Source organism: Engystomops pustulosus, chromosome 4 (genome assembly GCF_040894005.1).
Source record: "Engystomops pustulosus chromosome 4, aEngPut4.maternal, whole genome shotgun sequence".
Taxonomy (NCBI): domain Eukaryota; kingdom Metazoa; phylum Chordata; class Amphibia; order Anura; family Leptodactylidae; genus Engystomops; species Engystomops pustulosus.
Window position 1 is genome coordinate 189,101,127 of NC_092414.1, and position 12,576 is coordinate 189,113,702.

At 42.0% G+C, this 12,576-nt stretch overlaps 1 protein-coding gene across 1 annotated transcript in view; it reads right to left on the reverse strand.

The window, feature by feature from the left end:
- LOC140127825 (STE20-like serine/threonine-protein kinase) overlaps positions 1–12,576 on the reverse strand; it is a 41,200-nt gene that overhangs the window by 12,409 nt on the left and 16,215 nt on the right. Inside the window, exons 6-12 of the mRNA XM_072148933.1 lie at positions 12,272–12,466; positions 12,043–12,124; positions 11,353–11,466; positions 7,799–9,364; positions 5,848–6,017; positions 1,911–2,034; positions 1,405–1,584 (exon numbers count right to left, since the gene is read on the reverse strand). Coding sequence (XP_072005034.1) covers positions 1,405–1,584; positions 1,911–2,034; positions 5,848–6,017; positions 7,799–9,364; positions 11,353–11,466; positions 12,043–12,124; positions 12,272–12,466 — 2,431 coding nt within the window. The remainder of the gene's footprint in view (positions 1–1,404; positions 1,585–1,910; positions 2,035–5,847; positions 6,018–7,798; positions 9,365–11,352; positions 11,467–12,042; positions 12,125–12,271; positions 12,467–12,576) is intronic.

The following is a 12,576-nucleotide window of genomic DNA, read 5'->3' on the forward strand; positions in this document are numbered from 1 at the left end:
GTCCCTGAACCCATTAGCCTTGGCACCTCTTCACCAGTACTATAAATACTACATTATAGTTCGGGGGCCTATCATACATGGTGCATTGGGCCCAACAGCTCCAAGATGAAGGCTTAAATCTTGTTGCTTTCAGCAGTTGCTCCGTTTCCTTGGTTTATACCAGTTTTGTTATATCTCCCACAATCACTTGATAAACTTGTTTGTAGAAGTTTTTTTTTGTGGTTTTGCATATGTAATAGTGAGGAACCATTAAGCAATAGCCTAATTTAGTATGGAAAAGCTGGATTGGCATATAGCTCAAACAAATTTTGGATTACTCTGAATGCTATTGCTGAGCTAATGGCTAACTTCACTAATGCCCTTGTGGGTTAGCCCCCAATCCACGTATTATACTTGAAATTTCAGATGAGGCCAACTCCATATTGACCTACTTCTGCTGATATACTTGCTTAGACTTATTTTGTAATATAATGAAACAATGACCAAATTTTCAAATCCCAGAACACGGAAGAAAACAGCAGTTCAGATGTTGTAGAAGATCAACCACATGTCGTAGTTATGGTAGTTGTATGACCTTAACAAACTACAGAAAAGTTAACCACAGCTGACCATGGCAGAGGTATCATCTAAAGAGTCACACAGCACCATCAATATTACCCCAAAAATGTAAAACCGGGCCCAAAAAACACTGATGCAAATCGAATGACAAATTCCTAAAATATGATTAAAAATAGATGTGATTTTATTGTATTCACTAATTTTATCCAAATAGTTAACCTTCCTCATATGTTCTGAAAGATGGCTGAACCTCCTCATGGCCACCATATTTTCCCTTTCTCCCATAAGCAATATAGAAAGATGACCTCTAAGATTCCAGCTTATCGTTATCAAAGTCCCAATTCTATCTCCAAAAAATTGGGTAACAGTACAAGGGAAAACCTGACCCAGATGACATCTAAGATTCCTGCCTATCATAATCAAAGTCCCAATTCTCTCTCCAAAAAATTGGTTAACAGCACAAGGGAAAACCTGATCCAGATGACATCTAAGATTCCTGCCTATCATTATCAAAATCCCAATTCCATCCACCCCAAAAAACGGGTAACAGCACGAGGGGAAACCTGATCCATGTCAATTAATATTCAGATATTTTATACTTCTAATACATTGACACATTTTCTTCTTCTCTCCATATGGTGCCTTCTGGGAAGTTGATATTCGCCACCCACACTCCTTCCCAACAGCCAATTTCTATTATACGTTAGACAATTGGCTGACGTAATCTGACAGATAATGGGTGTTCGGGAAGCCTGGTAAATGGAAACTATAAATAAGTATAATGTACGTTATTATATTTTTCGTTTAAGCTATGGCTGAAGGGGACGTTATGTAAGGTCCATTTACCTCTTGTCTTTTGTCCTTTAAGTCCACTTTCTTCTTGTTCCTCTCCTTCTGATGCTGAGCCTTGATACGGAGGGCGTCTTGCTGCAGGCGGTTAGTGTGCTCCTGCTCTCGTCTCGCTCGTGCCTGCTCAATCTGTCTCTCCAAGGCCTCAATCTCTCGCTCATAATACTGTTTTTTACTCTGAAAGCACAAAGAGACCTCTCCGTGAATAGATTCTTGTAACCTTGATGCGAGAACATTGACAATGTATCCCGGGCAATTTATCACTGGCAATTACAAGAGTCGAGACAAGCGTTAGACATTAACATTGCCATCATGTATCCCTGGCATCCATATTAAATCTCTTCTGTTATCAATAAGTAATAGAGGGGACGCCTGCGAACCGTTAACGCTCGACCCCCCAGTGTGAGACGCCTGCCAAGAGTTTATGCTTGTCCTACTAAGTGCCTCAGCCCACCCCATTGTCTCCGGCTCGCAGTACAGCTTTGTCTTGTCACCCCACTTACTATAATCTCCTGCTCAATGTGTCGGAACATGATCTCCCTCTCTCGTTGCATTCGCTGCTCCAGCTGGCTCTGTGCTTTCATCTCTTCCTTCTGCAGCACCCTCAGCTGCTGAAGCTCCTGGCGCCTGTAGAATACATTAAAAGGAACATTTCATGAGCTGGATCAAACCACTGTTGCCAAGTATCGTAAAGATGCCACAGGCTGGCAGAGTCTGCGCGGAGCTGCCATCACACCGTACCTACAGAGCTACAGGTCGATGCTTCTAGTCGTGATGAATGTGCACCCCTTGCCTACACACAGTGGAAGCAGCCATTTTGTGGGCTAAACCAAAATTTTTCTCAACAGTGCGGCTTTATAATTCCCCTTGGAAACGTTACCATTAAAGGAAGCATCTGTGACGTCATGACTTTCTAAAGAATTTATAGACTGCATTCTCATGAATATTCATTTAGTCAATGCCTTCACTATTTAACGGCCAAGTACATTTAAGAATATACACCTGTCGCTCACATACAATGAAGTCAGCCATTTTGTGCTCCGGAAACATGATAAAACGTGCCAATTCGTTAGCAAACGGTGCTTCGTTAAGACGAAGGTCAGTCCGTTGCCCAAACTAACTGACTGGTCAGGATTTCAGTTCTGCTGAAAGGTCATTACAGGAGGATGGGAGTATTAACTTTCGGATATGTGAGGGAGCCATTGACTTGACAAAGTGTTAAACAGTTCATTTTAAGTTTAAGTTCACCTTTAAAGATGGAAAGTCACCCGCCGCCCCCACGCCAGCGTCACAACAGGAAAGGAAATAAAGCTGAATTGTTTAAGTGGTTAAAGCATCTGTGTAAATGGAAAGTGGTTGCAGCAGAAATAGTTGGAGTCTAAGAAAAGGTTTGGAAAATTCGGAGAATTAAGAAATGACTTGGCTTCCAAAACCTGAACAGCTTTATATGTATATATATAGGAGTTTGGATGTTCTCTCTCACGGGTTCCCTCTGAGTCCTCCGGTTTCCTCCCACACTCTAAAACATCCTGTAGGTCGATTAGATTGTGAGGCCCATTGTAGTCAGGGACTGATTTGGCAAGTTCTGTGCAGCGCTGCGTAATCTGTGTGCGCTATATAAATAAAGGAATTATATATATGTACAGTGTGTATATATATATATATATATATATATATATATATATATATATATACATAGGTGTTAAAATTCATTATGAATTGCTCAAGTGCATTGGAGATAAAAATTTTTTATTAAAGGTGTCATAGATCACCAATTCTTTTATTACCAGCCTCAAGTAGTGAGAAAACAATATAAAACTGATAATTTCAGCGGTACTTTCCTCTGGGTCTAGCGCAGGCTGACAGTAACATAACATAGACAGTATGTGCCCATTATAGCCTATTGAAAGAAACTAGCGATCCCGGACTACCCCTTTAAGAATTATTGTAAATCCATTTTGTGTTTACAGCTCCCATGTGGACCTATGCATCTCTGCAAACTATTTCAAACTATAGACCAGTGGTGGCGAACCTATGGCACTGGTGCCAGAGGTGGCACTCAGAGCCATTTCTGTGGGCACTCAGGTTATTACCCCAGGACAGAGTTCACCAGACAAGAACAAATCCACCAAATCTTTCTGGAGTCCCAGTCAACTTAAGAGATGCTGCTGCTGCTCTATCTTTTTGAGGTCCCCCAGCTGGACCCTTCATTCTTCCTCTACAGAGACACCCTGGAGAGAAGCTACAATGAGAGTCTGAATTTGCTCCTCCTTCTTTCAACTGTATTGGTGGCCTCAGGGAGCTGATACGATTGAAAGATCCGGAAGAACAGGTAGCAATACGTTACTGCTTAAAATGCCATGTTGGCACTTTACGGTAAATAAATGGATTTTGGTTGTAGCTTGGGCACTCGGTCTCTAAAAGATTCGCCATCACTGCTATAGACCATGGCCCACATTTATCAAAAACTGTAAAGTCTGCAGCTCCGTCAGTGTGCACCAACTTTTTTTGGTGCACCTTTAACATTGGGCGTGCGACACCATTCATGTCAGCATGATAAATGAGGTGCACGGTCCGACTGTCCGGGTGTGCACCGGAACGCCCCCTTCAGTGTAGAACTTTGGGGCAGATTTACTTACCCGGTCCATTCGCGATACAGCGGCGTGTTCTCAGTGGAGGATTCGGGTCTTCCGGCGATTCACTAAGGTAGTGCGCCCGATGTCCACCAGGTGTCGCTGCTGCGTTGAATTCCGTCGGAGTTCACTGAAGTTCACCGTCCTACCCTGGGTGCAGGTAAGCGCATGTTAAGTGACACTTTTTTAAAAAAAAATACGGCGGTTTTTCCGAATCCGTCGGGTTTTCTTGCAGCCACGCCCCCCGATTTCTGTCGCGTGCATGCTGGCGCTGATGCGCCACAATCCGATCGCGGGCGCCAAAATCCAGGGGCACTTCAGGGAAAATTGGCGCAAATTGGAAATATTCGGGTAACGCGTAAATGACCCCCTTTGTGTTGCGTCAGGTATAGAGCAGACACTGAAAATAAGTGCAAAAAACTGGTGCAGGGGCTTTAAAAAATGTGGACCAATGTGTAGTCTGATCCTGCAGAATCCCTTTACAAACAAAGGCTTGTTTGTTGTCTGAAATCACAGAGACACAGAGTGGAGGATAGGAGCTCTGGGAGTTTTATTTAGGATTATTTGTAACATTTGGTGTTTGATCCAGCCTATGCTACACCAGAGATCAGAAAGGAATTATAGCCTGTGGAGGAATATCACTTTTCACAGATTAGTGCTGAATAGTTTATCATTAATTATTCCATAAATGAAACCTACACTGGCCACTTCAAGAGAAATATAGTATTACATGGCACCTGTTCAAATAAATGCAGACCATAATTGTCCCAGGATTGTCCCATAATTGTCACAACAGAATACGCTCTGCAAAGCTACATTCTCTTAAATATATTAGTGCCATGAAACAGATGAAGATAGATTGTATAAAGACCAGAAAACTTTATAGAGAATCAAGGTTTTATTCCACTAAACAACTCGCCCCATCAGGTAGGAAATGAAATATCCTTCGTAGAATTCCCTTTTCATGTGAATTTTCACCCATTTGTCCATAAATAATCTCCCCCAAAGTCAGGCAAATATGACTCTTCTCACCTCATTTTCACATGAGATGAGTCAAGTTTAATGGTTGCAGCGGTAGTGTCATTTCAGAAGTCCCTATCTTTGGTTCTCTAGTACCTGGAAGCATGATATTTATGTCATATTAAAGAGAGGAATCTTAACTTTCATATCAAATCAGGCAAATGGCTTTGTGAGCTATGGAATCAGAGATACAGGTAGATAAAGATAGAAATGAAAGCTTAAAGATCCAATTCCCGACTATTTTTGAACTGCCCGTAAGTTGCACTCCTAGAATGGGGATCCCAACCCTCTGAAATATCTAGATTAAATCCAAGCATGCCAATTCAGAGAAGAAAGTGTAGCAGGAGTGAGCACTCCTGCCACGCTTCTTCTCTGCTCTTATGCCAGTGGTACTTGGAGTGAATCAAAACATCCCATGTTTTTGGCCTGCATAAAAGCATGTTTCTAGGTACTACAGAATCAAAGATAGAAGTGAAACTCTGCCTGCAGTCACTAAACTTGACTCATCTCATGTGAAAATGAAGTGAGAAAAGTCATATTTTCCTAATACTGGGAGAAATTTGTATTATAGGTAAAAGGGTTAGATTGCACATAAAAGAAGGAATTCTAGAGAGGACATTTCATCCCCCACTACCTTAGTGGGGAAAAACCTGGTGAACACTTCACTTTAAGCATAAAAATGTTTCCCTTTAGAAAACAAGTTTTATGGTTAAAAGGTTTTACATTAGATGTAAAATATAATCAGCGAGAGTTCAAATCATTCATGGGAAGTCCCACACGTTCTTACCTAACTGTACGTTCTTTGTTATCCTTATTGCCGGGTTCAGCTTTCCGTTTGGATGAGGACACTTTCACCTCCTTCCCATTCACTACGAATCTCCTAGTGATGCGAATAGTTCTTTGCGTTTCTAAAGAACCAATGTCCTTTTCATCTAAATTGAAATCTTCACTTTGGACCTGGTAAAGATAACAATGAGATGAATGATTCCATATAGAACACGTTGGAGAGTACAACACTTGCTGACTTGGATGGTGAAATGTATGAACTGACTTCTAAAGGCACTGGACAAAATGTCAATTATTGAAGCACGTTACTATTTTTTAGCGTTTATAGAGACATCTAGTAGAGAGTGCTTCATGGGAGTCCTCTGTATGAATTTATCATCTACAAAAGGTTTATCCAGGTCACCCTAAGCCACCACATTGGGGCACATTTACTTACCCGGTCTTGTCGCGATCCCCGATCCGGACTGTCCAACGAGGATGAAGTCCGGTGCGATTCACCAAGATTGTGCATCTGATATCCTGCATGTGTCGCTTCCCCGCTGAGGTCCGCCTCCTTGTGTATGTGAGTGCATGTCTTGCGACACAATTTACATTTTAAACCCCGCATTTAGTCTGAATCAGTCGGGTTGTCCGTCGGCCACGCCACCTGATTTGTGTCGCATGAAAGTCGTCGCTATTGCACCATAATTCGATTGCGTGCACCAAAAACCCCTGTTAAATGCGGTGCAAATCGGAAATAGTCGGGAGACCCAATGGAAATGCGGTGCGCGGACCCTTAGTAAATGTGCCCCATTGACTTGGAGCCCTAAGTCAGATAACTGGAGTACATTAAAGGAAATCTACTCATGATAAACTAGGGACACTTACTCATAGATCCAGGCACAATGACTGTGATAATCATCTTATACTTGCTATTCTTGGTCTACCTCCTTCTAAAATCATCTTTTAAAATGATACTAATGATTTTGAAGAGCTACTGTGGGTGTTACCAGAGCCCCTCCGGGCTGCAGATTCACAGGTTGTTACACTCAAGAGCACTTCCCACTCCCACTGTCTGCTGAAACTTCTGATGCAGTGAGATTACATCAGGCAGAGGGAGGGGGGCCACCTGAGGGAGCATAGGGGGACATTGAGACAGTGTAATAGCCCATGAAGCAGCAGCACAAAGGGGCTGCAGTAACAACCCCAGAGACATTCCGGCTAATTAGAATCATTTTAAAAGTGGGCTTTACAAGGAAGGAGGCCATGGATAACTGATAAATGAAGATTATCACAGTAACATGGCCGGATCTATGATCTTTATGGTTGATTTTCTTTACAGTATTTCCCAGTTTTTGTAGAATGTTACTAAGTGTGATTTTGGAAGTCTTTACAAGCTTGTTGCATTAAATATTAAGATTAAAAGAACACCTGCATTTCATTTGTTAACTAAATATGTACACTTGTTGCTCATATAGCTAAGAGGGCCTATGTACAATGCAGAAGCCAGTCAACAGGATACTGACAGGTATCCCAGGACCATAACAGTCCAAGGCAAGTTCTACAAACAAAGCCACTACTGACAGTACTAGGAATATGCATATGGATATCAGTTCCTTTTGGCATGAGGCTGTACAATGGTGGGACTTAAAGGTAATCTACTACCAGGATCAAGGATTGTAAACCAAGCACACTTACATGCAGGTATGTGCCCGATCGGCCAGGATCCACTTTTCTTCTTATGCCCTTGTTTTTAAAAACAAAAAGCTCTAAAATTTTGCAAATGAGCCTGTGGGGCTCCAGGCTCTGTTAAAACCTATAGAGCCTGGAGCCCCTCAGGCTGATTTGCATAATTTTAAAAACCAGGGAATAAGAAGCTAAAAGAAGAGCAGATCTCGCCCCCTTTGGCAACACACGGTATCCCCGCATGGTACAAGTTTATGCAGCTCTATTTTTTCTTCTTGGCTTCTTACCTCCTCTGTTGAAGTCGTGTCCTCTGCTATGCTTACAACATCTTGGGTTTTCTCCTTTTCTATACTAGATCCACCATTGACTTCAGAAGGATGAACACTCCATGAACATCGAGCAAACTTCAATTTCTTTTTAACTCCATACTGCTGAGTAACATCACTCTCCCGTGAAGGCACAATTCTGTCTCCGGTATCAGTAGCACCATCGGCAGATTTCTTTAAATAGGTTCTTACATGTTCTTTCCTTTCTAATACATGAGATTTCAGCTCGGTTCCTGTTAAACTGAACTGTGATTCCAAAATAATTTCTTTCCCAGAAGTTATGGTCCATCTTCTTAATAATCTTCTGTAAGAGTGATAAATTATTGGAAAACCAGAATCTGGGGAGTTAGGGCTGTATACTTTCTTGGTGTTGCATGGTTGTGGTCTTGATTCTTCTGAAGTTGTTAGATTTTTCTTTCCAACTTTGCTTTTGACTGTATCAAAATGACAAACTTTATTTGTACCAAGTTCTGTTATACCTTCTAAAGAATGTGCCTTCTTCTGAAACGTAACAACGTTATCCTTGGATACATCCACCTCTTTCTTATCAATCCATTTTACTGATGCTTTTTTCCCATGAGAAAATGAATATGAATGTTTCTTGAGGACAATGGGCTTCTCTTCACGAGATACAGACCAAGAGCATCTAAAAGTTACCTGACGTCTACCATTCACTTGATTAAAGTGTCTCCATCCTTTAGTCGTATTCTCCTTCTCATTGGGATCTAGATTAGACTGCTTATCATCTTTGTTAGGAAAGGAAGTCGTTTCATTGAACAGTTCTACTGTCTGTTTTTGTGCTTTGGATAATTCGGCTTCCAGTGATATCCAAGCAACAGCAGAATTTCTTTTTCTACTGCAAGGGCTGGACCATGTCTTAGTTAAAATCCTGGATGAAGAATTAAGGTTTTCATTACTCTTCCACCTATGAGGAGCAGGAGTTAGAGTGTTATACAAGTCCACGTCTCTGTAGATGTTATGTGATTGAGCTACAGGATTAATGACATCAAGTTGACTTTCTGGGACTAATTTTGGAGTCTGCTGAACATCCACATTAACGTTATCTGTACAATCTTTCTTAGCAGGGTGGACGGTGGATGTACCGATATCCATGTCTTCCACTTGAATTGAGTCAATAACCTTAGTACTGTCCTTTATTTCTCCTGATACTTCAGAAGATTGGCATAACCCCAATTCCAGGCTTGGTTTGTCAACAGTGCAATCCATTGGAGGTGTATCCTGCTTCTTGACAAGTTCTCTCCTCTTCTTTTCTGGTTGCTCTATATCAATCCTCCATTTAACAGATGCTCTGGTTTCCCTTGATAATGAAGGAGCAGAACGTCTACGCATCTCTTTCAAGAAACTTGTTCTTTTTTGTATTCTCAATATTTGTTTTTGGTCTGTATTTTTCATAGAGTTTCTTTCTTGGGTGGCTTGCAGGCCATCTTCTGTTTTTGTAGAACCATTATGTTCAGGAGACTTCCTTAGAATAACCACTTGATGTTGGGTACTACAAGGGCCATAATTCTGAAAATAAAATAAAAATGTTACTTTCGCCACCAACTCATGGAGGAATTTGAACGAAAAAGCTGTCAGTTATGTATCCTGCTGCTCCATACATTGGGGTACATTTACTTACCCGTCCCGTCGCGATCCCGAGGTGATTGTCCGATGAGGATTTGGAGCTGCCGCAATTCACTAAGATCGTGCGTCCAATTTCCTGCATGTGTCGCTTCCCCGCTCAGTTCACCTGTTTCTTCCCGCTGCATGTAAGTGCTTGGCTTGCTACACAATTTCGAATGTTAAATCCTTAACATTAGAATCAGCTTAGTCTGAATCAGTCAGGTTGTTTGCCGTCCCCCGATTTGTGGCGCATGAAAGTCGGCGCCAAAATCTGATCGCGTGCGGCAAAAACCCCAGTTAAATGCGGCGCAATACGGAAAAAGTCGGGAAACCCGACGAAAATGCGGACCCTTAGTAAATGTGCCCCATTATCTATAGTAGTGATGGAATCAGTCTCATGGTTTCAGAATAGTAAGCAAGCCATGCACAGTCATACAACGAGTAGGAATAGGGTGCTGGGAACCTCCATTCTACTAAGAGAAGCAGTGTAGGAGCAATAATTATGACTTCAACGCTAAACCAAAGTTACACTTATCTTTACAGCATTTACTGAAAACTACATCTGCTCTATGTTGTTTGCATGTGTTATACAGTTATATATTGTGTTTTTCTGTTCCATTACTGTAATGCAGGTCCTAGGACAGAAAAGTGACACAGGCAGTGGGTCCTAATGCTCAACCGACATCCCAGCTATCTCTTCCTATTGCCTGGTCCCCCTAAGTCACATTCCCTCCCTACGTCAAAGAGCAACACGAAGCAAGACAGACAACACAAACATGGAAGAATTGTCAACAAGACGGGTCACAACAGAGATAGTAATTAAGAACCAAACCGCAGATGAGGAAGGGTGCTCAAAACAATAGCCTAGATTGAAATACCAGACTTAGAGAGGCTATCTCACAAGTAAGGAAGCAGGTCAAGATAAACTAAAACCGGCACTGGACTAAATGTGAACCAAACACTTATAGGAGACCAAAACAGATTGAAACAGAGCTCTGTCAGTCACCACAGTCAACCATTGCAGGAGCAGAGCAGACTGCTGGAGCATAAGGGTATGGTGCAATCAACCCCAATTCAGCCAGCAAGTATGTGTTACAAACAACATTAAAGAGAACCCGTCATGCAAAATAACCCCCCTAAACTAAATATATTTTCATAAACTGCCATTAGAGAGCATTGCCTCTATCCCTTTATTGTCCCTCTACATGCCTGTAAACCTAAGCAATGAGGTCCTAAAGCTGTATGCAAATGACCTGTGAAATGTCCAATGAAGCATTAGCATATTCAAGCTGTCCACCTTATTCATGAGTGGGAGGCACAGCCACACCCCCAGTGCATGACTGACAGCCTGTATAATGATGTGCTTCCTGGTGCTGGTGGCCACACCCCCTGCAGCCTGTGTGTGCATGTGTGTGTGTTTAGGAGAGATACAGCAGCTCCAGGCAGCCATGTTACAGCAGAACATGTCAGATTCATGTGTAGCTGATGTCTGTGTCTCTCACCTGTATATTAGGAGGATGCAGCATGTCAGCAGATGCAGCACAGACACTAGCAATGCTTTACTATACATTACACACAGACATGAGCAGGGGGAGGAGATGGGAGGGGTAACAGGGGTGATATCACTGCCTCTGACCATGTGACCAGCCTCATTTACATAATAAAGAATAGATGATTTTACAATGATTAATGTATGAAATAACTAGATAAAGGCTGGGATGGGATCCTTGTGAGCTGCTCCAACAGGTAGAGGTGACAGGACAAGTGACACAGACCTGATGACAGGTGTCCTTTAAATAAGGAGACAAAATATTGGATCGAGGATGATGCTGACAAATATGTTACAATTTCTAATTTTTAAAAACATTTTTGTAGGTTTTAGAAAGTTTTACCGCCAAGTCCCCATCTTTCAGACTCCCTTCTTCTTCTTCTGTAATTTCTGCCAAAACTTCAGCCACTAGTTCTCGTAGTGAAGCATTATCGACATTCTTAGACACAAAGCAGTGCTAGATAAAAAAATAAGATATACAGAAGACTAATGAATTAATATATATTTTTTAATATTGATTTTATATTTTAAAGAGGACCTGTCACCCCAAAAATGACCGCCACAAAATGTGCCCCCCCCATACTCCGAGATGCGGCCGCGCCGCACTGACAGCGGCTGCAGACTTTCCCCTATACATTGCCGGGCGGCCGCGCTGCGCTTACAGCAGCTGTGGCCGCGCCAGGCTTATATACAGCGTCGCATCTCGGAGAGCCGGCAGCGATTACGCAACACATGCAATGCTGCCGGGTTCTCCTACAGGTCTCCGCAGACAGGGGGCCTGCTGGGGTTGTGTCGGCCGGCCCCCTAACGAATAAGGCCGAATGCCCGGGCTCAAGATAGGAGAATCCGACCTCTTATTTAGTAAGAGGTCGGATTGCTTTAAAGCAATTTAACACAAATTTTTTTTTTTAAAACTGTCTGGGGAGAAAGGAGCTGGGGTGAGAAGTATGAGGGGGCACATTTTGTGGGGGTCATTTTCGGGGTGACAGGTCCTCTTTAATAAGACTTTTTCTGTGTCTTTTCAATAACAGACCTGAAGAAGCTCACTGGTTGATGATCGTTCCTGGGGATTCCTTCGTAAACAACTATTTAGAAAGTCGTTAAAGTCTTGGGACCTAAAATAGATATGGAATGAACACAAGTCACATTACACTAAACATGTAAAACAGGATTTGGAAAAGTGTAGAACAATACAGCTAAAAAGTGTTTGGTGGAATATTGAGTTCTACTAAAAAGAGATTGGCAAAAAAAACATCACTCACCACAATTTCTGATACTTCAGATTCGGTGGCTGAGACTTGAGAATTTTGAGCAAAACACGTGTGGGATTCATTTCATGGTTTGGGGGCTGACTTTCAGCCAGCTCAATAAGAGTAATGCCCAGAGACCAGACATCAGCCTTGTAGTCATATGGGGCATCCTTGCATGTCTCACACATTACAACTTCAGGGGCCATCCTATATGAAGAAAAACGTTTGTTATTTGAAGTTATAAAACTTTATCCTTTGCTTTAGAGTTTTTCCATTTTTTATACTCCTGTCCATTTTCCATTTTTTTATTTTTCTGT